The sequence below is a fragment of the Notolepis coatsorum genome, assembly GCF_963971535.1.
Source record: "Notolepis coatsorum genome assembly, chromosome: 1".
Classification (NCBI taxonomy): domain Eukaryota; kingdom Metazoa; phylum Chordata; class Actinopteri; order Aulopiformes; family Paralepididae; genus Notolepis; species Notolepis coatsorum.
In genome coordinates this window covers 220,293,195-220,319,478 of record NC_140165.1, presented here as the reverse complement: position 1 = coordinate 220,319,478, position 26,284 = coordinate 220,293,195, and the positions used below count along the sequence as shown (strand labels likewise).

At 42.3% G+C, this 26,284-nt stretch overlaps 1 protein-coding gene across 3 annotated transcripts in view; it reads right to left on the bottom strand.

Annotated features, from left to right (window-relative positions):
* Positions 1-26,284, bottom strand: part of hip1 (huntingtin interacting protein 1) — a 220,431-nt gene that overhangs the window by 89,444 nt on the left and 104,703 nt on the right. For all 3 annotated transcript variants that reach the window (XM_084331299.1, XM_084331298.1, XM_084331300.1), the window contains exons 5-6: positions 7,939-8,019; positions 5,206-5,282 (exon numbers count right to left, since the gene is read on the bottom strand). In XM_084331299.1, the coding sequence (XP_084187425.1) occupies positions 5,206-5,282; positions 7,939-8,019 (158 nt within the window). The remainder of the gene's footprint in view (positions 1-5,205; positions 5,283-7,938; positions 8,020-26,284) is intronic.

The window sequence follows — 26,284 nt, the reverse complement described above, 5'->3', positions numbered from 1 at the left end:
ACTGTAGTAGACACTGTACTAGACCCTGTAGTCATGCCCCCAGACACTGTAGTAGACACTGTACTAGACCCTGTAGTCATGCCCCTAGACCCTGTAGTCATGCCCCCAGACACTGTACTAGACCCTGTAGTCATGCCCCCAGACACTGTACTAGACCCTGTAGTCATGCCCCCAGACACTGTAGTAGACCCTGTAGTCATGCCCCCAGACACTGTAGTAGACACTGTACTAGACCCTGTAGTCAGTATATTAATATTTGAATAGTCATATTTGGCACTATATCGTCGAGTTGGACGTAGTCTATTAAGCTAATAATAGTCTGTTAATATATAGTGCTTCGTGCGGTGAGAATACTACCGTAGTCAGTACCCCATCGTTTCGGGCAGAGAACTGGCTGCTTATCCAGGGTGGTTGACCCCACGTGAAGCTGCACCCGAGGAGCCCCAGAGCCGACGAGCGAGTGGACCTGTATACCGGATTATTCTGCCGACGACAGCCCGCCTTCCCAGGCACGGATTATGCTTTGTATACTTTGATTATTCCATGGATAAAGACCCCCGACACTGCCGTGTGTTGGAACCCCCCCCCCCTGGAGAGGACGCAAGGTGAGGAGACGCTCTGCAAGACGAGGTCGCTTCACGTCTCTCCTCCGTGGACCGGATGACGCCGGCCCACAAAGAGTCCACCTGCTTTCATCTGTGGTCCAAGGATCGCCGGCGCATTGAACGGCACTACAGTGGGTTCACCTGGGATACCCTTGGCCGGATGAGGCAGCCGGATTCTACCCCCCCCCCCCCCCTCCTACTCCTGTCGGCTTACAAGCGACCGGATTAACCCCCCCCTAGTGTGTCCAGTATATAATCATTAAAGTATCATTGCTGTTATTCCCTAAACTATTCCAGGTCGTACTGTACTAGACCCTGTAGTCATGCCCCCAGAAACTGTAGTAGACCCTGTAGTCATGCCCCCAGACACTGTACTAGACCCTGTAGTCATGCCCCCAGACACTGTAGTAGACCCTGTAGTCATGCCCCCAGAAACTGTAGTAGACCCTGTAGTCATGCCCCCAGACACTGTAGTAGACCCTGTAGTCATGCCCCCAGACACTGTAGTAGACACTGTACTAGACCCTGTAGTCATGCCCCCAGACACTGTAGTAGACACTGTACTAGACCCTGTAGTCATGCCCCCAGACACTGTAGTAGACACTGTACTAGACCCTGTAGTCATGCCCCCAGACACTAGCTTGCTGTGGGCTGTTTTGATTTTTGAGGATACTGTAGCTTAGTGTAAACTGTTATTGGCTGTATCAGCAACAAATGTTACCTTATTGAGAGGTATGTTTTCATTCATTTTATTTTATTCAATTTAATAAAATTGATTTCTAAAGCATTCTTCACTTGCAGGTCACATAGTCCAAAAGAAGAGGGCAGCCTTACACACAGACAATGTAAACAAGCTGAAGCTTGTTTGTCTTAGCAATTGGCTCAAGGAATAGATGTCATGCATACAGTAGACCCTGTAGTAAACCCTGCACTAGACCCTGATTTTTGAGGATACTGTAGCTTAGTGTAAACTGTTATTGGCTGTATCGGCAACAAATGTTACCTTATTGAGAGGTATGTTTTCATTCATTTTATTTATTTATTTATTCAATTTAATAGAATTGATTTCTAAAGCATTCTTCACTTGCAGGTCACATAGTCCAAAAGAAGAGGGCAGCCTTACACTCAGACAATGTAAACAAGCTGAGGAATAGATGTCATGCATACAGTAGACCCTGTAGTAGACCCTGCACTAGATCCTGCAGTAGACCCTGCAGTAGACCCTGATTTGAGGATACTGTAGCTTAGTGTAAACTGTTAGCTGTATCAGCAACAAATGTTACCTTATTGAGAGGTATGTTTTCATTTTATTTATTTTATTTATTTAATAAAATTGATTTCTAAAGCATTCTTCTTGGTGTATTTAATTGATCAGTCACCTGCCACAATAATGTAATGTCCTTGAATTTTAAATATTTATATGAATATGAAATATAAATATGCGATTAAAATGCGATTAATTAGATTAATTAATTACAAAACCTGTAATTAATTAGATTAAAAGTTTTAATCGCCTGACAGCACTAATATATATATATATTAAGGCTGTCAATCGATTAAAATATTGAATCTGATTAATCGCATGATTGTCCATAATCGCAAATTAATCGCATATTTTTTATCTGTTCTAAATCTACCTTAAACGGATCTTTTTCAAGTTTTAATGAGTCAACAAATGCTTGCTTTATGCAGCCATTTAACACAAAAGGATTACCCTCATGCATTGCAAATTTGCATAAAATTCAAAACAGAGTGGTGCACAAAATAACTTAAAAGAAAATAATAATTTAAAACAATGAATAAAGTGTGCATGAAATAAAAGGGGAAAGAAAACATTAGGAACTTGTTACATTCACCCACACAAGGGCTGAGGACTCACCCCGCCGCCCCCCCCTCTCTCTCTCTCTCTCTCTCTCTCTCTCTCACACACACACTCTCCCAGCTCTCTTTCTCTCTTGCCCCTTCCTCATCTCTCACCCCCCTCTCTCTCTCTCTCGCTCTCTCTCTCACGTTAATATCGCGTTAACTTTGACAGCTTTAATATTATTATTATATTATTGTATATATAGGAGATTGTATTTATATCCTATCTATGTCATCAATTGTATGATATTCCATACCTAAGCAGATATCGTGACACATATCAATATTGAACAAAATGTCCTGATTTAATTTTTATCGCCCAGCCCCACTAGGTAGTGATTAACTCAATCAGCGCCACGCAGTTGAGCATCATTTGTACTTAACAGGCCGACGCTCTAAAATATAGGAATACATGGCGGTGTTAGCAAGGCTATAACTATATTCTATATTATAGCTATGGATACAATACTATGGCCCATTTGACATCGACTATCTATCGTTCAATATGTGTTAAAGAAATAATTCTTTCATCCATACATTCCCGTTTTATACCGTGGTGAATATGAGTATAGTTTTAGAATAATCCTGTCTAATCCCAGAAAACTACGCTATGCAGCAATACGTGCAATTCACTAAAAACGTTGCCGTTTCTCGCCTGTACACGCTACTATTTCGAAATCACATCTATATTATCGGTATTATGTTTCATCATGAATGCATGAAAGGGTGGGGGGGTAGTTTTTTTTTTTTTTTATTATTATTATTGATCTTTTCCCCCCTCCATTTTCCTCCGATTTTCTCCCATCCCAATGTTAGTCGTTATGCCAATTCCCAATCCCCTTCCTGGTCGCTGCGCACTTACCCCCCACAGTCGGTCTGGGAGAGTGGAGGCTATCACGTGCTTCCTCCGACACACGTCCAGCCAATCAACCGCTTCTTTTCACCTGGCAGCGCGGATTCTCATTGAGAGGGCGTAGCGTGTGGAAGGATCACACTATCCCACTCAAGTCCTATCCGCGCTTAGCAGGCGCCCCGACCGAACTGTAGGAGTCGCTGTTTACAACGACCCGGACCCACCCCGCCAGCTTCTCCCACCCTCTAATACTGCCAATTGTATTAGTGTGAACGGCCAGCCAAGCTGGTGACAACCCCGGAGCTGTGAGCTGGATTCGAACAGGCGAATCTAGCCGCTCCGGGGTTTGGTGACGAACGCAATCTCCGTTACGCCACCTGACCACCCGGGGGGGTAGTTTTTTGATGCTTTGATCGTCACCAACGGCACACGTTGTGGAGTAACGTTACACACATATCTTGTGATCGAAGTGAAGTCATGGTTGGATCACAGCAGGATTGATACCATATAGGCCTTACCTTCACTAGGATGTACCCCGAAAAGAATAGTCCAATTATCTGATCGCAAGTCCCAGTATTGGTGTCGATCGTGTCGCCAACATAATCCGCCACACATCATGCGCTGGGAGCATTTCACGCTTCTCAATCCGATCGGGACAACCGCTCCCCTTGCCCGACCAATAAAAATCTGACCGGAGACTTTTGATCGACGCACAGGCCAAGATATAATGTTCAAAGGGTGCTTGATACTGCCACCTGGCTGGATGCGGCCGGTATTGCACTTTGGCATTCTCAGGATGATTCCCCATGTTAACCCAGATGTCCGTGTGCCTGTAATGAATGGAAATATCGAATAAAAGAAATAACGATGAAAACCCGACTATACTCGGGTCTGGCGCTGAACGGTTGGCGAGTTAACCCGACTATCATCGGGTCCGGCGCTGATTGAGTTAACCGTTTCGGGGCCAACCACGGATAAATCCGTGTTTCGAATCCAGCGGTTGAGGACCAACCACAGATATGTCCGTGGCAAGGTTGTTTTGGCTTTTATTCCATTGTAATAACCTACTCGATGTCACCGAGCTGCACTGCAGATCTACCCTCCTCTTCGAATTCTGAAAAGTGCATTACCGGCCACATACTTTTATGTGCAGCCTAGTAGCTTGGAATACCTTTTGCGACGCCGAATTCACTATGCAGTAAAGGAATATATCATCAGCCAATGGACATATGGATCTACCAGATGGCAATCGATAACTGGGAAATGCTTTGGGGGATCCAACCGGCCCACGGTAAGATCTTTTTCACGTAAATTACATGCTGATCAGGGCTTGTTATGATAGCCATCCACCCGATCAGCGAATGAGGCTAATGAGGCTAACGCGGTTATTGGTAATCAATAATCAGAAACGACGCCCCCGCCCCCCCCCTTTCATGCATTCATGGTGGACCATCATACCGATCATATGCAGTTTGAGTTTTAACTGTAGCTTCTGTATATCCGAAATGCCATTGGATTTAACGTTAGTAGCTATTAGCCCTGTATCTCGCGTTCCAGGAAATATCCCAGCCGAAATCCCTTATAACGCTTATATTCAAGACGCAGCTATGAAATGAGAATGTATTGATGACATTTTTTTTTCTTTAAGCCATTTTGAAGGGACGGTTTATGGTCTCAATTGACAATGAGAATGGACAGATAGCAATACTATAAAGTATAGATTTAGCTCTACAAACAGCCCCACGGACTATGCAAGTCTGTTTAGAAATGCTGGCCGTCTACAGTGATTTTAGACGGATCCAAATGGCCATGAATGTGTTAAGAATATCTACAACAACAACAACAACAACAACAACAACCACAACAGCAAAGCCACACACTCACAAATTGTTGACGTCGTTCTCTCCCGCCTCGTCAAGCTGTCTGTTGGACATCTGCAGGTTGCCCGGGAAACGGGGGTTCTGGGGCGGAAAGAGTTAAGAGGAAGTGTTATTTAAAGAAATGCTGTAATGAGAAGATACAGTTCCTGTCCTGATATTCCAGCCTATAGAAACTATAGAGCTCATCCCCATGACAACACAAGATGCCATGAAACAACGGATCAAAAGTGACATCATGCAGACCTATATATCTGCACATTATGCAGGCCTATATATCTTCACATCATGCAGACCTATATATCTTTACATCATGCAGGCCTATATATCTTTACATCATGCAGGCCTATATATCTTCACATCATGCAGACCTATATATCTTTACATCATGCAGGCCTATATATCTTTACATCATGCAGGCCTATATATCTTTACATCATGCAGGCCTATATATCTTCACATCATGCAGACCTATATATCTTTACATCATGCAGGCCTATATATCTTTACATCATGCAGACCTATATATCTTGACATCATGCAGACCTATATATCTTGACATCATGCAGACCTATATATCTTTACATCATGCAAGCCTATATATCTTGACATCATACAGGCCTATATATCTTGACATCATGCAGGCCTATATATCTTGACATCATGCAGGCCTATATATCTTGACATCATGCAGAACTATATCTTGACATCATGCAGACCTATATATCTTGACATCATGCAGGCCTATATATCTTGACATCATGCAGGCCTATATATCTTGACATCATGCAGAACTATATCTTCACATCATGCAGACTATATATCTTCACCATGCAGACCTATATCTTCACATTTAGCAGGCCTATATATCTTCACATCATGCAGACCTATATATCTGCACATTATGCAGACCTATCTGCACATTATGCAGGCCTATATATCTTCACATCATGCAGACCTATATATCTTTACATCATGCAGGCCTATATATCTGCACATTATGCAGACCTATCTGCACATTATGCAGGCCTATATATCTTCACATCATGCAGACCTATATATCTTTACATCATGCAGGCCTATATATCTGCACATTATGCAGGGCTATATATCTTTACATCATGCAGACCTATATATCTTTACATCATGCAGACCTATATATCTTTACATCATGCAGGCCTATATATCTTTACATCATGCAGGCCTATATATCTTTACTCCCCAACACAATGTATCATTTCAGTTAGTTAGCAGCATCAGACATGGTCACACTGTGAACGTGCAAAACAGGAATAACAATAACAAAGTTACACTTAAAAACATTTATCCCCCTCACTACTTTTTAAGGACTCTATCACAGAGTTGTTAACACACACCTGCAACTGTCACCCAGCCTTTTAACTGAAATTGTCTGTTCTGCTTCATGTATTACATACCTTGTAATTTTATTTGGCTGTTTGTTTGATGCATGTTTTAATTATGTCTCTCCGTGATGTATGTACAGTCTGTCTCTTATATCTCTTATTGTGGAATGTTAATGTCAATTATTTTGTCGTTAGTTTTGACAAATGTCAAATGGTAACCCTCTCTGAGCTCAGCCGACTCTCAGTAGGCTGAGGGGGCGTGGCCATCTGTTCACTTGACACTATAGATACTTGATAGGACTAGGCTGAGGGGGCGTGGCCTTCTGTTCACTGGACACTAAAGATGCTTGATAGGACTAGGCTGAGGGGGCGTGGCCTTCTGTTGACTTGACACTATAGATACTTGATAGGACTAGGCTGAGGGGGCGTGGCCTTCTGTTCACTGGACACTAAAGATGCTTGATAGGACTAGGCTGAGGGGGCGTGGCCTTCTGTTCACTGGACACTAAAGATGCTCGATAGGACTAGGCTGAGGGGGCGTGGCCTTCTGTTCACTGGACACTAAAGATGCTTGATAGGACTAGGCTGAGGGGGCGTGGCCTTCTGTTCACTGGACACTAAAGATGCTCGATAGGACTAGGCTGAGGGGGCATGGCCTTCTGTTCACTGGACAGTGGACACTAAAGATGCTTGATAGGACTAGGCTGAGGGGGCGTGGCCTTCTGTTCACTGGACACAGATGGACCAATCACAGCAGCTACATGTGACTGATGAGTAACCCATGTTGTTATTATATTGTTACTATATTGTGCAATATTTCAAAGGAAGGAGATTTGGAATCTGAAATGGCTCGATTCTATTGATATCCATGGGGATAGAGATCAAAGGGCTTTAGTCATCATTTTCACAACAACAGTTCTGACATTTCGGGTAATTCTATGTCAACATTCTGTAAAAAAAAATACAACAAGATTGATGATTGTGATGAATCTTTAAGGTTAAAAGTGTGACACTTTGGCCACTGGGACGCCAGAGGACATCTGGCTCCTGTCCTAACCTCACTTCTGATTTTAATTGGAACTGACAGGGAATCTGATCCCTACGATAGCAGTCAAGTGCAGCTCCGCAAAGGGAAGTGAGTATTCATTTACCGCTCAGCGGTGGGTCGACAGACCGACCGCAGCATCCTGTCGTGGTATAGCAGCTCCGCCGCGGCCGCGCGGCACGGCTGGCGCACAGATCCCTGAAAGGCCATTAGTGTAAGAGCAAGCGTTCGCTACAAAGGTGGTCCCCCAGAGACGGGTGTTGACTCTGAGGCCGAGATAATGGGGGACAAGGGAGGCCTGGAGCGGGTTTTTTTTATAGGCCAAACTCACTTTGATGTGGAACTCCATTTTGGTGATGAGCAGTTTGAGGTAGATGCTGCACAGCTTCCCGTAGCCTTCACTCAGGTGACCCTGGGGGGGGGGGGGAGAGAGAGAGAGAGAGAGAGAGAGAGAGAGAGAGAGAGAGAGAGAGAGAGAGAGAGAGAGAGAGAGAGAGAGAGAGAGAGAGAGAGAGAGAGAGAGAGAGAGAGAGAGAATTCAAGAGGAATGTTACAAAAGAGATTATAACCATAGGAATAGGCCGTCACAGGCAGACCTGGCTATACCCAGGGAGGCCAGGCCGTGTTCACTTTGTTTTTCCTCTGATACAAATAAATAATATGCATCCCGAGTTTCTCCCCCATCCTCGGTCCGATCTATGTGGGGAGAAAGGTATTAATAATATCTGTAGAAGTACCAGCTGCCCATATTATTCTATATACTGGACTCATTCCCTCCAGTATTATATTATAGACAAAGTATTTGTCTTGTGTGGTCATGAGTTGAATTGTTGTTGATTGTATTGTTGTTGATGCGATTGTTGACATTTGCATTATTGTATCTACTGCTTTGGCAATATGGGTTTTTCATCTGTCATGCTCAATGAAGCTTATTTGAATTTGAGAGTGAGAGTGAGAGTGAGAGTGAGAGTGAGAGAGAGAGAGAGAGAGAGAGAGAGAGAGAGAGAAAGATGAGAGTCTCATGGCCAGTACAGAGAGACTCAGAAGGAGCTTCTATCCCCAGGCCATCAGGATGCTCAACGACAATGACACTATTTAACAACCCATCATCTACACTCACAGCACACACATCCACACGAACACACTCACTTTAAACACTTTAACACACTTTATATTTATTAACAAAGAGATTTGCACTACAACTCATACCTCATTGCACCTTACCCTAAGTTGTACCTGATCCCATTGCTGCATGGTACCTCACTGTTACTCTTTTTCTTTTTACTCTGTATTGTATATTGTATATGTATATTGATTGACTGAACCCTTTTTGTTACGTACTCTTGACTTTGTCTATTTTATACTCAGGAGCAAAATATTCTGTATTTTACTATGACAACTATTAAAGAAACTTGATCAAAGGAATAGTAAATGGACTGCATTTATATAGCACTTTTATCCAAAGTGCTTTACAACTTATGGCTAACATTCACCCACCGACGGGAGCAGTTAGGGGGATAAGTGTCTTGCTCAAGGACACACTGCCCGGAAGGAGGAGCAGGAATCGAACCGGGAACCTTCCGATTACCAGAAGACGCTCTACCTCCCGAGTCACTGTCTCCCCCAAAGGAACAACCTCCCTCCTCCTCTCAGGAGGCTCCTGCTACTGTAGTGTGCTGATGTGGTTGTGCTCCAGGAAGCAACATCAGTAGGTTTCCTGAGGAAATCCATTCTGACACTTTGGACTGAGGGCAGCACACGATAAACGGGCTGCAGTAGGTCGATGCAAGTCAACCTACTGAGTGAGTGTGATAACGTGGTCACACTGCAGGGCTGATCTGTACCTGTGTTGCACCAGTGCTATATTAATACAGTTCCTCTCTGCATCACACACTCAACTCTTCTGACTGCGTATGACCAGCAGGGTTTGCCATCAATTCACTTTCAATTCAAATAATTCAGGAAGTGGGTTTTCTTTCAAATTAAAATAGTGAGGAGCGGCTGGGTAGCGCAGTGGACTAAGCACTCGCCTACTACCGCAGAGACTCTGGGATCGAATCCAGCTGTCAGCGGTACCTCCGGCTTGGCCAGTCGTCCCTACTAACACAATTGGCAGTGTTAGCGGGTGGGAAGCCGGTGGGGTGTGTGTCCTGGTCTGGGGGAAATAGCATGAACCTCAGTGAGAGTCCTCGCTGTCGGGTGAAAAGAAGCGGCTGGCGACTCCACATGTATCGGAGGAGGCATGTGGTAGTTCTACACCCTCCCCAGGCCGACAGTGGGGCAATGCGCGCAATGACCAGGAAGGGAATAGGGAGGTGTAGTGGTTACGTCATTTTCGTTTTCTTCCTGTTCCACCCTCTGTGGAATGCAATGTATTTCCCCATTGACCATTTCTAAATCGGCTCGTTTTAGATAAATAAAGCATTAACGTTGGCATGGTGTACCTTTCTGTGCGTATTTATCCACAATCTATAGCTCAACATGAAAATATTCGCAATTAATCATAAAGGTAGCAAAATAACAACGTTTATGTTTTCGTTCGCTGGGAAACTACACTGCTATTTGGCGCTGCTGACTGACGTCACCACAGCGTAGCCTCCTGCCTACTAGTCACAGACCTAGGATCAGATTTCCCTTACATTCCATAAGCTTAACAATTCGTACAATGGGAAAATAACTGACCCTGAATCTGTGGCTAGTATCTGTTTCACCCAACACTAGTGCTCCGTGATCATAGCCATTTATCTCTAAAGCTAACCACTATTTGTAAAAGCCACAACCATGTTACCATATTTGTATTTATAATTTAAATTAGGGCTGGGCGATATGGAAAAAAATCATATCGCGATAACGATATGATAATTTTATTTTATTTCTCGATATCGATAATTATCGAATTGTTATAAGTATATAACATTTTTTTTTTTTTTTTTTTTTAACAACAGATGTATGTTTATTTTGCAGCAATTCTTTGTCATTGCCGCCATCTTTAGTGTTACATCCCCTCACACTCCAGTTCTCAGGCTGCAGCTGGTTTAAAAGCTAAAGTAAACCGGCTTCTCTGCTGGCTGTGGCTCCAGAGGAGTTGAACAGTTCTGGCTCTGCTAGTTTATTTTCGATCTTTTGGCGCTTTTTTGGTGGACAAACCACCGCACATGTGCACTGTGACTCGTGACTGGAGTCTAGTTCTGCTAGCACACATAGCCTACTGTGTACAGACGGTTTCAAAATGTATTTTAAATTAGAAAGCAAACAAAATAAATGGACAAGAGAAAAAGAAATCTGAATTTGGTCAGTATTGTCATTTGGACAAGCAAAGCCATTACTTTAAGTTGCAGGCAAGAAAGACAAGTCTGTCCACTGTCTCTGGTTTTAAAACTGCCCTGTTGCAGGTAAAAAAAAAAAGATTTTTCGATTTTTTTTTATTTCGATATTCGATATCGATTATTAAAATATATCGCGATATTTATCGTTATCGTTATATCGCCCAGCCCTAATTTAAATCGTATAACGTTATTTCGCTGCATATTAAATCACTGTAAATACTAATGTAAATCATTGTGTCATTGTACATAGTTTATAACGTTAGTAGCTAGCTAGCTTGCTAGCCAGCATTCCCGAAACTCATAACATGCCCCGATTTAAAATGGTTCTCTCCTCTTTGTATACCTTTGTCCTCACAAACAAAGTATTCTGCCAGGGAACTTATGGACACGACAGTAGTAGTAGTAGTTGTAAGGGGTTTGAGCTTGTAACGTTAGCTATCGTGGTATCAACAAGCCATGACGTGTAGCTAGCTAGCTACCTTGCTAGCCTGCATGATGCGTGCAGTGCTAGCCCCCCCTTTTGTGACTGTGATGCACGCCAACAAGGTTTGGCCGAGTGAATACACTCGGCCAAACCTTGTTGGCGTGCATCACAGTCACGAAAGGGGCTACTTGCCCCACAGGTCTGAGAAGAGGACCTGCACATTTTACTCGTTCCCGAAACTCCTCTACATGCCCCGATTTAAAATGGTTCACGACAGTAGATATAATGCTAACGTCTAGTACGTTTAGGGCAGGGGTCTCAAACTCAATTTACTTAGGGGCCGCTGGAGGTAGAGTCTGGGTGAGGCTGGGCCGCATCAAATATCCCACAAAAAAAGGGTTTCAAGTATTCCAAAAAAAAGTACAACTGATCCAATCTTCTCAATCTTTAGCAATAACATTTCAGAACATGAACAGTTCTTCAGAACATGAACGGTTCTTCAGAACATAGGCTTCTCAGTGGTGTCAGTGGACTCATCCACAGCTATGGAAATGCACTGTGCATTTTTTTTATTCTATCACAAAGCTGTTTAATCAAATCACCAGCCAGTATTTCAGTTATTCTGGTTGCTGTGCGATCTGAGGGGGATTTGCTTTTGTTTGCCTTCAAACAAGGTCTCCATCACTTCAGTCATACATTATTTTATTATGTATGCATCAGAGAGAGAGAATGGCTTCTTTACATTTACATTTAGTCATTTAGCTGACGCTTTTATCCAAAGCGACTTACAAGTTCTGTGCGACAAGACAGCAAGAAGGGTATAACTCTATCAGCTGAGTAACAATGTTCATCAAAGTGTTGCGTGTTAGTTACAGTGTTACAGCTTCTTGCCACTGAGTGAGGACTTGGTTGCTTTTTCTCGTTGTGACATAGATTTAACAATAATTCTGCTTGCAGCTTGATATGATGATTTCATTCCATTTATTTTTGTGGTTCTTAGCACTGAATTTTGAGGAAAGGTTGCATTAAAATTAGAGTTGTTCCGATACCAGTATCGGAAATGCCGCCGATACTGCCTAAAATGCTGGTATCGGTATCGGCGAGTACACGTAAATTCTAGCCTCCGATCCCATGACGTCATTTATCTCCTGCGGAGAGTGATGATTATAAAATGAACGTGTTTTAAAGTGTGATGCTGTTTGTCATTTTAACAGCAGATACACTTTCTTAAATTCCATTGTCCCCGACAGAGCGTGTGACGGGGAGCTCGGACGGGATGTGTTTTGCTTGCTGGTGTTATGATAGCATTAGCTGAAAAGCTAGCTAGTTGGAACAACATCCGCTTTAACGTTACATCAAATCAGATGATGGCCTGTCCTTTCTCCAGGACCTGACACTGTCCGTCTATCAACAATAATGCACCCACGGTGAATCGTATTTAAGTCAAGTAGCTACTGACTAGCGTTAGCTGACTAACGTTATCAAATGTCAATGCGGGGAGACGAGCTAGGTCAGCTAGCTTAGCTTGATAACGGTACCGTGGCTAATGTTGGTGCTATTCATAATCCAGCAATAATGGCTGCAGACCTGCAAGCAAAGTACAGCAAGTTCCAAGTGCCAAAAGATAAGAGTCTGAGGCGGAGTCTCAAAAGAGAAAGTTGAATATTTATTTTGCATCGAAAAACACAACATGAACGTTACTACTAGCCAGAGCCTCTGCGACTGCTACTATCTTACAGACTGGGTAGCGAGTGCAACACCGTCTAACGTCCGTGCGGATCATTGGAGTAGGGTATATCTGCAGTGCTGCAGCCCCATAATCGTCCAACTCTCGCGCAACGACTCGGCAAACAGTTGCGCGCGGGCCGCATTAACACTAAACTTTGATGTCAAGTAGGGGGCCGCAAAATATCATCCTGCGGGCCGCGAGGTTGAGACCCCTGGACTTTAGGGCGTAACGTTAACGTTAGCTAGGTCAGCTGGCCGTGACGGGGATAAGGCGACAGCCTAACAGGCCAATAGCATAGCGTACTGAACAACAGGCCTGCCTACTGGTAAGTGTAGTTCTTTTTTTACGACAAATTAAAAACCTTATAACTACCTTTATTTCAACCAAAAATGCTTAAACGATAATGTTAGTGGTAGAAGGGAACTCATTTTGTGCAAAAATGGAAAGCTTGCCAATGTTCATGCGGCAGAATTGTTACAATAGCCGAAAATCCATTTTCCCAATGATAAATCCCTATACGGGTGGAACAACCAGTGACGTCAGACTACACCTCCCTATTGGCATAACGACTAAATTGGGATGGGTGAAAAATACAGAAAGCCCAAAAATAAATAGAATTAGAAAATTCTAATTAAAAATAATAAAAATATCTCACGGCATGAAAAGGCTGTACTACCAACCTATTGACTAGGAAACAAGCATGACTATTCCATCATCAGCACGCAAGCGGTGGTTTCTATTGTTTGAGAGTGTAACAAAGTTGAATAGTCCAGATATGTGGTCAATTGCTTCTCACTTCCTCTTTCCTGAGCACTCCGAGCAGGAGTGATGTCACAACAGGAAGGGGAGGTCGTGACTAAACTTCCCGTATCGTATCCTAGCCATCGACAGCGGCAGAAAAGCTGAGGGGGTGAGTGTGTATCCCAGAATACGTGGTCAGCAACATAGGCCCTCCACCCAAAGGACTCAATAGAGATTACGGGTGGGTTGCACCAACAATGATTATGGTTTGATCATTTAATCCTGTTGCACCAAACTTTAAACTTAGTTTAAAACTAAGCAGAATTAAATGTAAACCTCTCTTTAAATGTCAGTTGAACTTTTATTCTCTAAACCTAGATTAATCCTAATGCTGTTGCTCCAAAACGTTAAACTCCAGTTTAAACTGTGATCAGGGGATTAACCATAAACTGACAGTTGGTGAGTTTTTTTAGGTGGATGGAATAAAATGAGAGTTCCTCTGAGAAAGATGAGGAACAGACTCGGCCCAGTTTAGTTTTAAGATGATGAAAGATATTTCTCAAGAAGAGACATTTTAGCTGCTCTGCCAAGCCATGGGTTGACAGAAATAAACATTAGCTAGCTAGCTAACACCAGGCTCCCAAAGGCCCTAAAAACAAGATTACAAACATCACAAAACAAACTGGTCAGACTACTGCTTGACCTTACTCCTTAAACCCACCTCACCCCTGCCCATTTTGACAACCCAGGATGACTTAGAGTAGACGACAGAGTACAGCAACTTGCAATGGGCCTGGTCTACAAGATACACTACACCACTAAGATACCCATGTACATGTCGAAATACTTCCCAAAGGTCAGTGAATTCCACGACCATAACACCAAAGGGAGTTCCACAAATCATGTTCAACCCAGATTCGGCTTAAACAAGGGACTAAACACGTTTAGTAATTATGCCACAACAATGTGGAACGCCATACCCACAGCCGTAAAATGATATGAATCCTCCCTACCATCCTTCAAAACTGCTCTCAAAGAGCACCTACGGGAGGCTGCAATTCGAAACTGGCCCATGTAAATGTCCAACTGTTTTCCATGAAAATACCATATTTGGATAAGTTTGACCATTTCTCAAAATCTGAAAATCATTATTTAATAAAACACAGAAAAGGATCACCAAGTTACTAACTCTGGATAAAAAAAACCTTTACAGACAACATTGAGACAAAGCTTCCTGACACATCTCCATCCAAGAACTCATTGAAATCTCATCTGATACATCCACCTGGAGAGTTTCAGAGTGTGGTGCTGAGTTCCAAGTATCTCATGATGCAGCAGTTAAGGTGTTGATACTGTACCATTCAGCACCACATATCTGTGTGAAGCTGGCTTTTCATCCATGACAGCTCTGAAAACAAAATATAGGGCCAAGTTGAGCCTTGAGGATGACATGCGTGTTGCCTTGTCAAAGATCACCTCACGTATTGACCGTATTATTAGCCAGCAGCAGCAGACCTCACATTGGGCTAGAAATGTCCACTAAGTGAACAAGTGCTTATTTTCTGTATTTATTTATATTTTTTGAGAAATGGTAACTTGGTGATCCTTTTCTGTGAAATGGTCACACTTAGGTCGCTTTCACTTCACATATAGTTTTGGTGGACTCTGTGCGGTTCTGGTGGTGAAGTTGCAACATTGTTGCATTCTTCATTTGGTTCGTCTGCATTCACATAGCAATTTGTCAAGCGCACCGAACTTTCTGAACAATGTCACGCGGTCGAAAAGGGCGCTCGTCTATTGGACACAATGGAGAGTGGAAATCCCTCCCCTTCAGAAAGTGAAATGCGGAAATACACAAACTGCGTAGCCGTGAGCAGGCGTGATAGTAGCAGAGGCGTGGCATTGATAGAGAGTGGAAATGTGTGTGTGTGTGTGTGTGTGGCTGCGAGCCCGTGTGTGTGCGCGCACGCGCGTGTGTGTGTGTGGACTGCGAGCCATGTCTGACTCCAGATCAGCGGATCACCCAAGTCTGTCCACGAGACATGTTTACACAGTGGGCTTGTAATGCTGCGCGCCACGGTATTAATAATAAGCCGTGTTTTTTTCTTATTCCTTCTACCCAAGATGCACAGTTAGATATATAGATAGATAGATAGATGCAGTGTGCTGCGCACTGCGGTATTAATAATAATAATAATAAGCTGCGGTGTTCCTTCTACCCAAGATGCAGTTTATCAGGTGACTGACTAAGTTTGGTCCGCGTTTGGTCCGATGAAGGCGAACCGAGACCTATGTTTTTTGGAGGACCGAGTTCGCGTGTTTGGTCCGCGGACCGAGTTCGACTGCGCATTCACACAAACCCGAAAAACCGGACTATCGACTTCTGGTCCGATAGTCCGGACCAAACAGCCCCTGTGTGAAAGCGACCTATTCAAGATTCAAGATTGTTTATTGTCATATGCACAGTTAAAACGACAGTTTGCCATACAATGAAAATCTTACTTTGCTAGTCCACCCTTCACAAAAAAATCACACAGTACTTAACTTAAAACATATTTAAATACAAGCGAGTGCTAGAAAATAAGGTAAAATAGATAAAAATATATATACAAGAACAAGTGAGTTACATTGCACGTTCCGATCATGTGAATGGAGGTGACAGTGGTCACAGCAGCAGTTAAAAGTGTATTTAGTGATTCATAGCTCATAGTTCATAGTAGAACAGGGCTATTCAACTAAATTGTTCAGGGGGCCACATTGTCAGAAACCCAAGGGGCCAGGGGCCGGACTGCCACGGCGCCTCCCCGTGCTATGAATATATGTACACTTGACACAACACGCAACCACATTTTCACAACTTTTATTTAACTACATTGCAAAAGTAGTATACTTTAAAAAAAAAAGTGCTTAATTTATGTGCCACATCTGCAACATCTCCTGCAAAAAGTGCTTCATTTATGACTGTGCAACAACTGCAACATATCCTCTTCAACATTTCAAAAATAAAATAAAAAACAAACAAGTGCATGATGTGCATCTGAACATTCTAACATCAACACTTGAACAAAAAAACACATTTATAGTGCAGCTGAGCTTATGAAAACGTGCTTCATGTCTGTGCAACAACAGCAAATCACAGCATCTTATTAGCACTTATTGTCCACTCTTAACTCTCAAACATCAGGGGGGGTGGGGAGCAGACAGGCCTAGCCTACATACACACATCTAATGAGAGAGATTGCACTTCTTTGACTGGGCAATGGCAGAGAAAGAGGGTTCATAGGAAGTGAGGGCTACCCGCAAACAGTGATGCAAATGCTCATTTGTCAAGAAGGCACGGTTGCTTGTTTTAATGGCATTCATGTGAGAGAAACTGGATTCACAGGTGTATGTTGAGCCAAACATTGTTAGCACAGATATTGCCAGCGTTTTTATTTTGGGGAATGTGTTGACATGAATATACTTTATCCAAAATGTTGTGGTGGATTCATTCTCAAGTGCCTGCTTCAGAGCAGATGATGCTTGCATGTCAATTATTTCAAGTTGCAGGAGACCTTCATCAATGTGAAGTGATGCAAGGAACTCTTGTCCTTTTGTGGAAATAGCAGCTACATTGGCAAATGGGTTGCTCACAAAATGCATCAATTCTCTGGGCATGTCAAATTCATCAAATCGACTTGCAAAGTTTTCCCTCAATTTATCAATGAAATCTGTCATTAATTGAGTGACTTGAGTTGAGTGGCTCAATTGTGCGTGTGAACGTTGACACGAAAAGAAAAAAGTAAAAAAAAAATATATATATATATATATATTTATATAAAAAAATCTAATTATCATGTAATCTTTTGCGGGCCGGTCAGAATCATCCCGCGGGCCGGATCTGGCCGCCAGTTGAATAGCCCTGTAGTAGAAGGTGTGTGTGGAGGGGGGGGGGGGGGCTAGGCATTCAAGAGTCTGATGGCCTGTGGGTAGAAACTGTTTGTCAGTCTCGTAGTTCTGGCTGCTTTCAGACTCCTATATCGCCTGCCTGATGGCAAATCCAAATATGCAATTTTTATGGAGAACAGTGCAGCTGCAACAGATAGCACTTTAGTGATAATTTTCTGTAATTTTATTTAAAGAAATATGCTATTTGATTTACTACTACAAGCAGTGTAATGTCAACAGTACTAAGCCATTTAGACCTGAAACACCTGTTAATAATGCATTATATAGCCTGCATATACACACAAATGTGTTTCCCGGTTTCTTAAATAAACATTATTTTGAAAGCAAGCACTTTTGTCATCATTGTAGCAAAAAAGACAGGACCGGAAAAGTCTTTATTGTATGTAGGGGTGCCCTGGAATATTTTATTGAACACAGGGGTGCCTTGGCAGCAGAAAGGCTGAGAACCCCTGCACTAGTAAACACCAGAGGGAGCTCCACAAACCATGTTAAACCCAGATTCGGCTCAAACAAGGGACTAAACACGTTTCGCAATTATGCCACATCAATGTGGAAGGCCCTACTCACAGCTGTAAAGGAATGTGAATCACTACCCACTTTCAAAACCACTCTCAAAGAGCAACTACGGGTGACTGCATTTCTAAACTGGCCCCTGTAAATGTCCTAACCCAACCCCCTCCAATGTACAGTAAATGTCCTAACCCAATAATACACAAGACCCTCTTCTTGAGACCAAGTAAGGTTTCGTCGATAATCCAATGTACAGTTTATTTTTTTTATTTATTAAAAAAGAATCATCATAACTTAGAAATGAGATTGCATAGGTCTATAAATCGAAATCGCAATATTTTTTCGATTAATTGCCCAGCCCTAATATACTCTCTTTTTTTAGACTCTTTTTGCATCACAAACAGTACTGTATTTGTAAATCTGGTATGTCATAAATGTATAGATGTAGCAGTACTGTCTATCTGTATGTCATGTATGTCATATATTATGATGAACTGAAAATGGGGGACCCTGATGTAAACAAGACGAAAGTCTTTCTCTGGTCTGCATCCCCTTAACAATTGTGTGTATTGAGCCGTACTGTATTGTACCCATTCTGCAATCTGTTAATAAAATGTTCAATCAATCAATCAAATCCAATGGTCTGACAAAAAAATGTATTATAATAATCAACAGCCATTTTTTATTATTTTTTTTAAGTCCACGATTTTTACTTTTGTTTCACAATGGGTCATGACAAACCAATTACATAATCCAACATATGTGTAACGAACTAACATATTCTAGTTGACTATCTTTTTTGGAGGATTCGTTCAAAAGCTATTCATACTTCCATTTGTCTATCTATGGCGGATTCATTCAGACAGAAAAAAAAGTAATTCGGTTGTGGGAGGGATCTGGGGTCACGTGGAGTGTGTTATACGACATAACAACGTCTAACTTGACTGTTTCAGCCAATCAGAATCAAGAAATTTGCATGCCATTGTATACATTTGTATATCTTGTATGTCATATATGGGGAACCCTGATGTAAACACGACAAAATACTTTCTCTGGTCTGACTCTGCATCCCCTTAACAATTGTGTATATTGAGCCGTACTGTATTGTACCAATTCTGCAATCTGTTAATACAATTTTCAATCAATCAATCAATCAATCAATCAATCAATCAATCAATCAATTAATCAATCAATCAAGCAGAACAGAGGAATGTGACTTTGGCTTGTTAGCTCGGTCAACTCAACTGGAACAAAGTCAACAAAGTTTTCTTTTTTGGTTTGTTTGGCCAATATTGCAATTTTTTTTGTTAAGAAATCACCAACCTCATTATTCTCAATATAATAATAATAATAATAATAATAATAATAATAATAATAATAATAATAATAATAATAATAATAATAATAATAATAATAATAATAATAATAATAATAATATAATAATAATAATAATAATAATAATAATAATAATAATAATAATAATAATAATAATAATAATAATAATAAACTACTTTCTTTGTATAGCACCTTTCATACAGGAATTGCATCCCAAAGTGCTTCACAGCAGTAATGTAGACATAAAATAGACATAGGTATAAAATGAGCATAAAATTGGCATAATTATAGACAGGCATAAAATGAGGAGAGAATTTACATTAAACCCTCCCAAATAGCCATTTCGCCTTTCCACACTTATTTCTGACATTAAAAACTATAAAAGACTATAAAAAAGATAGGTTTCTGTTTCTGACAATACAACACAAATAACACTCAACTCAGACTCAACAAACAGTTCACTGTACACACATACGGCTATTGGTTTATTAGCCACAGCCAGGGAACAAACTTAACTTTTTGACTTACCAGCCATTTGGCTGGTAGATTTTTAAAAATACCAGCCGGGCAGATTTTTTACTAGCCAAACATTTTAAATAGCTTTTTAGTATATCGCCATGTGTTATTATTACATATAATACTCTCATATGCTATTTTCAATTAATATCATAAACAACATAAGGAATATTAGCATAATTTTGAGTGGACTGAAGGAATGAGTCAGCGTTAATAGTTTTAAATGCAAATAATTTATTGAAACATAGAAGTGGGGTTGGGACACACACACACACACTGTGTTTCAACTCACCACCCCCGCATCATATTGTAGTCTGTCTTCAAACTTCCACTCCTCTCGAAACTTTTTTATATTTGAATATCAACATTATCTGTCCATCCTCAGTAATCCTCAGTTTACTATAATATACTCCTGTCCTGAGTCCTGACTAGTGACTCTGTCGTCTTTCCAAACGCACGCACACACACACACACACAGGGAAGGGGAGAGTGCCCCCCCCCCCATTTCCCTTTCCTCAGTGCTGTTCACTGTGGCTCGGCCTCGTCTGATCATCAGGATTAGCTTGTTAGCTTACGTTAACGTTGTAGTGATTGGTACATAAACGTTCATTTCGGGCGATGTGGGCATAAAGGAATGGCGACGGTGCAAAGCATGTAGCTGCATTGGACTCGTTGTGAGAAGAAAAAAAACATCACAGACTTATTTCGCGTCTGTAGGCGCACTGCTGTGTTAACGCTGCTGTGTTGACGCTGCTGCTCTGTTTTCAAGAAAGTGAAACACGGAGTGGGCGGATATCATATGACTCGCGGAGTTGCTAGAGGGTTTTTCAAAATAAGAGTATCATATGAACCTGAACGTTGCTAGCTGCCGGAGCCCAGATATTATGACTGGAGCTGCGCTTGGGGCGGCAATGAGACCCGCACAGGATTTTCAAAATAAGAGTATCGATATGAACTACACGCCAGCTGGTGGGCAGACTATTATTTTTAGCCGCCAGACGGTAAATCTACACGCATTTGGCGAATGGCGTCTAGTTATTTTGTTCCCTGGCCACAGCATGTATGTAGTAGTGACTGAGTCAGATCTGGTAGTTTCACACGGCTGACACCCACAACAATGACGTCTGTTGCTCTGCTTCAACAGTAGAAGTCTGACTGGCGACAACAGACACAATATGCTAGTCTGTGGGCGAAGCCCAGAGGCCACGGCGACCATGACCACCAGGGCATGGAGCAAACCTTTCATTCAACCAACTGTGTTTACTAGTAGATTCTGAATCTCCCTGGCCAATTTAATGTCTTTGCAGCCAAAAAATAAGATTTTAGAAGCATAGACTCACCAAACGCATGTTGGCTACAGACAAAATCTCACTCTGAAAAGTTTAATAAAAGCCAGAAAAATGTCAGGTCACTAAATGTACAAGTTCCTAACTTAAACTCAATAATACTGGCCTAAATGTGACTTGAGAACATGTACACTTTTTCAAAAAATACTTTTTCTGGTGATTGATTCTAAGATTATCGTGTTAATTTCCGAGCCTAGTGATGTTCTTAACAACATCAGTGTTTCTCACAGCTTTACTTGGTCAGCCCACCCAGGTACATTTTCACCCATCCAGGTTAATTTATATTTACATGTAGTCATTTAGTTGATTGATTGATTGAAAAGTTGATTAACAGATTGCAGAATGGGTACAGTACAGTACAGCTCAATACATACAATTGTTAAGGGGATGCAGACCAGAGAAAGACTTTCGTCTTTTGACGCTTTTATCCAACAAATTGTGTACAACAAGTCAGCAGGAGGGGGTACACCTCTGGCAGTTAAGGGTCATTCTTAGTCAAACAGTGTCGAACTTGAGTGCTTCACTCTGAGTGCATAGTAGTATTAGCATAGTAGGTAATAGTATAGGTATAGTAGGAAAATTACTTTTAAGAATTAAGAGAAAATAACTGCACCTTATGTGTATACTGTATACTTACTTCATCAGAGCATATATTTAGCATTTTTTGCTTGTATATATTAGATTAGATAATAGTTATTAGATTATATATATTGTAACTATATTTATTGTAGGGCAAATATAACTGAGAGGGCATACCCTCATCTTGCACCTTGACCTTTTTACACTGCCTATTTGCCAATATGCACATCCAGAGTTCATTATATTGTTATATTGTTTACACTACCTATTTTTATTCTATTTTCATTTTTACTTCTCCACTGTACTATAATTCTATGACCTGTATGCCTTCTACCACCTGTACCTCCCCTCCCCCATGCTGCTATGATGCCTGAATTTCCCCAAGGGGATCAATAAAGGAATATCTTATCTTATCTTAAGATTGAGCTTGTCAACTTCAAACTTCAACGCCGAAACACAACTTTCAGTCACCTCTGGTTTACTCCGTTCTCTCATCCTTCACACACAGACAGAAAGTAACATTAGCTCCTCGACCTTTGATGCTTCAGGGCCTCACAGCTGAAGTAACAGTGTTAACCCCCCCCATCATCCCTCAGCCACCTCAAGTGGATTTTCTTCAGGTCACAATAGTACTTTGTTGTAATATATTAGTTATAATAATCATAACTACCTACCTCATACTATAGTTTTAGATTTATATATTTATATTTACTGCATACATATATATCCATATCGTCTGAATATACCTGCATACAATCCTTCTATATACCTACTATATATAACACATATGGATAGCATGTACAATAATGCTGTATATACTGTATATATATATATTTATTCATACATGTATATATATATATATATTCTTATGTAAATATCTATCCACATCTGTCTGTACATACCTGCACATAATCCTTTTTACTAGGGATGTCCGATATTATCGGCCGATATTGGCATTCAAATGTGATATCGGAAATGATCTGTATCGGTTTTCAAAAGAAATATTATTATTATAAAAAAAAGACATTTTTACATTTATTTAACCTTTATTTACCCAGGCAAGCAAGTAAGAACAAATTCTGATTTTATTTATTGTCAAAAGTATGCATAATGTTGTGTTAATTCCACAACAAGAGATATGTAATGTTAACACTTTGATCGCCATGGTTAAATTCATAATTTACCATCCCTAGCCAGCTCTATTTGTCTATGGAGAAGTTCCCCTTCTTTGCAGGGCTATAACTTTTTAAATTCTATTGCTAAATTGACATTATTATGGCCCATTCAATGTCCTATATCCATTGTTCAGGGTGTAGCAACGTTATACTTTTTCATTCACATATTCATACTAAAATATGGTCTAAAGTATAAGTATGTTTTTATAATTTTCTGCAGCTTTCTCCAGAACTTGATTTATAGCCCCAAATGCATTATATTGATGATCAAATACAGTTTGGTAGATCGGTGCCAGATGAAAAATTTCAACTGGAGGTACTTCTAGAAGTTACTACGTATCATCTGATATTGACCGGATGGTGGGGGGTCGTTTATAATTCCGTGGGCAACGTTATATCATTCGTCTAGTGTGGGTCATATGGTCATCAGAGCAGTTTATATGGAACACGTTAGAAAATAACGCTGGATCTTACCATATTTTCCTCGCGCCGTTGGACGATCAGCTTGGAGTAGACAGTTTTCGATTATGGGATGTTGATATAGATGAACCATTTCCAGGTTGTATAATACTATATACGTCCAAATAACGTTGTTTATTGAGTTAGGGCGAGCGATTGATTATCCAGTGTGTTGAGATGGAGTCCGGCTAACGATCGCGAGTGCCCGGACGAAATATGGATGAGCACTTCCTGTTTGGCGCGTCACGTCCTGTTGGCCGATCTGCCGATCGACCACCAGATGGCGCTCTTGAACCGTTAGACAGTTGAGTGGAGCTCACCAGTACATCTCATGTCTCCGGAGGAGAAATATGATTTCGATCACAGATTTTTGAAATATAGATATTGTTATGGTTTGTAACCGACCCCAATCGCACAACACAAGACAGGTATGAGAGTAAGCCAAGAACTGGGCATTTATTGAAAACAACAGAAAACGGCACTGTCCCTTTAAGGGAGAACACAAATTACAGGAAAACATGAACTTGGGAAAAAAGGCACAGTGCCTTTAAGAGGCGAGCTGGCTAAGGGGAAGGCTAAGGGAAGGCTAACGGACAGGGCCGGGGCAAGGGACAAGGCAGGAAACAGGGAGGACTAGGAGGACTGGACAGGGATGACTAGGAGGACTAGGAGGACTGGACAGGGAGGACTAGGATGACTAGGAGGACTGGACAGGGAGGACTAGGAGGACTAGAGAGGGGAAACAGGGACAGAGGCCCGCGGAGGCGGGCTGGGGACAGGGAGGACTAGGAGGACTAGAGAGGGGAAACAGGGACAGAGAAAACAGGGTTCGGGCCTTGGAACTGGGCGAGGGTCAGAGCTGCTTACAGGGATAGAGTAGGAGCGCGCAGGCTAGACGTCTGGAGGAGAGCGCATCTGGCGCGGAGGTCTGAGTGGTGCGCGTCTGCTTGGAGTACGCGCCGGTACGGAGGGCGCATCTGGCGCGGAGGTCTGAGTGGTGCGCGTCTGCTTGGAGTACGCGCCGGTACGGAGATCGCATCTGGCGCGGAGGTCTGAGAGGTGCGCGTCTGCTTGGAGTACGCGCCGGTACGGAGAGCGCATCTGGCTCAGAGGTCTGGATGCGCGTCTGGATGCGCGTCTGGAGTGAAGAGCGCGTCTGGCTCGGAGGTCTGGATGCGCGTCTGGATGCGCGTCTGGAGTAAAGAGCGCGTCTGGCTTGGAGGTCTGGATGCGCGTCTGGATGCGCGTCTGGAGTGAAGAGCGCGTCTGGCTCGGAGGTCTGGATGCGCGTCTGGATGCGCGTCTGGAGTGAAGAGCGCGTCTGGCTCGGAGGTCTGGATGCGCGTCTGGATGCGCGTCTGGAGTGAAGAGCGCGTCTGGCTCGGAGGTCTGGAGTGGAACACTGGAATACCTCCCGTAGAGGTTTAGAGAGCGCAGTTCAGTGTCTCCCTCCAGGCAAACGGCAACAGGAGGCGAAGGCTTGAGCGCATCTCACGCCGGAGATAAAACAGCATACAGACAGAAACAGAAACTCCCGTAGGAGCCTACAGACAGAGAACCTCCCGAAGGAGTTTGGTGATAGAGATATGATACGGAACGACCCGACCAGGACTGAGGGGAAGAGCGAGGTACTTAAAGCCCACAGGGGTGCTAATTAGAATACACATCAGGTGCGTGATGGTAATTGATACTCGAACTAGAAGTGTGTGTTCGGCACCAGACCAATCAAACACATAATGACAGGTAGTCCAAGGGTGTGGCTGCTGAAGAGCAAACGAGAGTAAACGAACGCGAGGGTGGGGGCTAGTGAGGTGAGGAGACAGGGAATTAAAGGTCAAGGGAAAGGCGAACCTCACAGATATCAAAGATGAGTTACGGCGTCTTCGGCAGAATGAGCATGGCGAGCAAAGACGAGTTACGGCGTTCCCGGCGATTAAAGTTCACCAATCCTGAAATTATTCCGTTTTTGGGGGGGGGGGGGGGGGGGGGGGACCCTGCATATATCGGTATCGGTTGATATCGGTATCGGAAATTAAGAGTTGGCCAATATCGGTATATCGGTATCGGTAAAAAAGCCAATATTGAAAATCTCTACTTTTTACATATCTGTAGATACTATATCTATATATGTACATATCCCTTACCTACAGTACTCTTACTAGTTACACTGCTGGCCAGTATGACTTACTATCATAGTGTCTTTATACCTGTATCAGTGTACATATTAGTACTACAACTCCGTACATACATCTAATTAGCACTATACTCTGTAGCACTCATTTATATATTTTATACACAGTTTAATCACATGTACATTGCATATTACTATTGCACTTTACTGTTACAGTTGCACTCTGGTTGGATGCCAAACCTCTTTTCGTTGTACTGTACTTGTGCTGTATAATGACAATACATTTGAATCCAATCTAATCTAATCTAACTAGTACTTGTGGGGCGGCGTGGCTCAGGGGTAGAGCGGGTCGTCCAATGATCGAAGGGTTGGTGGTTCGAATCCCGCTCAAGCCCATGTCCATCCCACTGCCGTTGTGTCCTTGGGCAAGACACTTAACCTACTTGCCTCGTATGAAT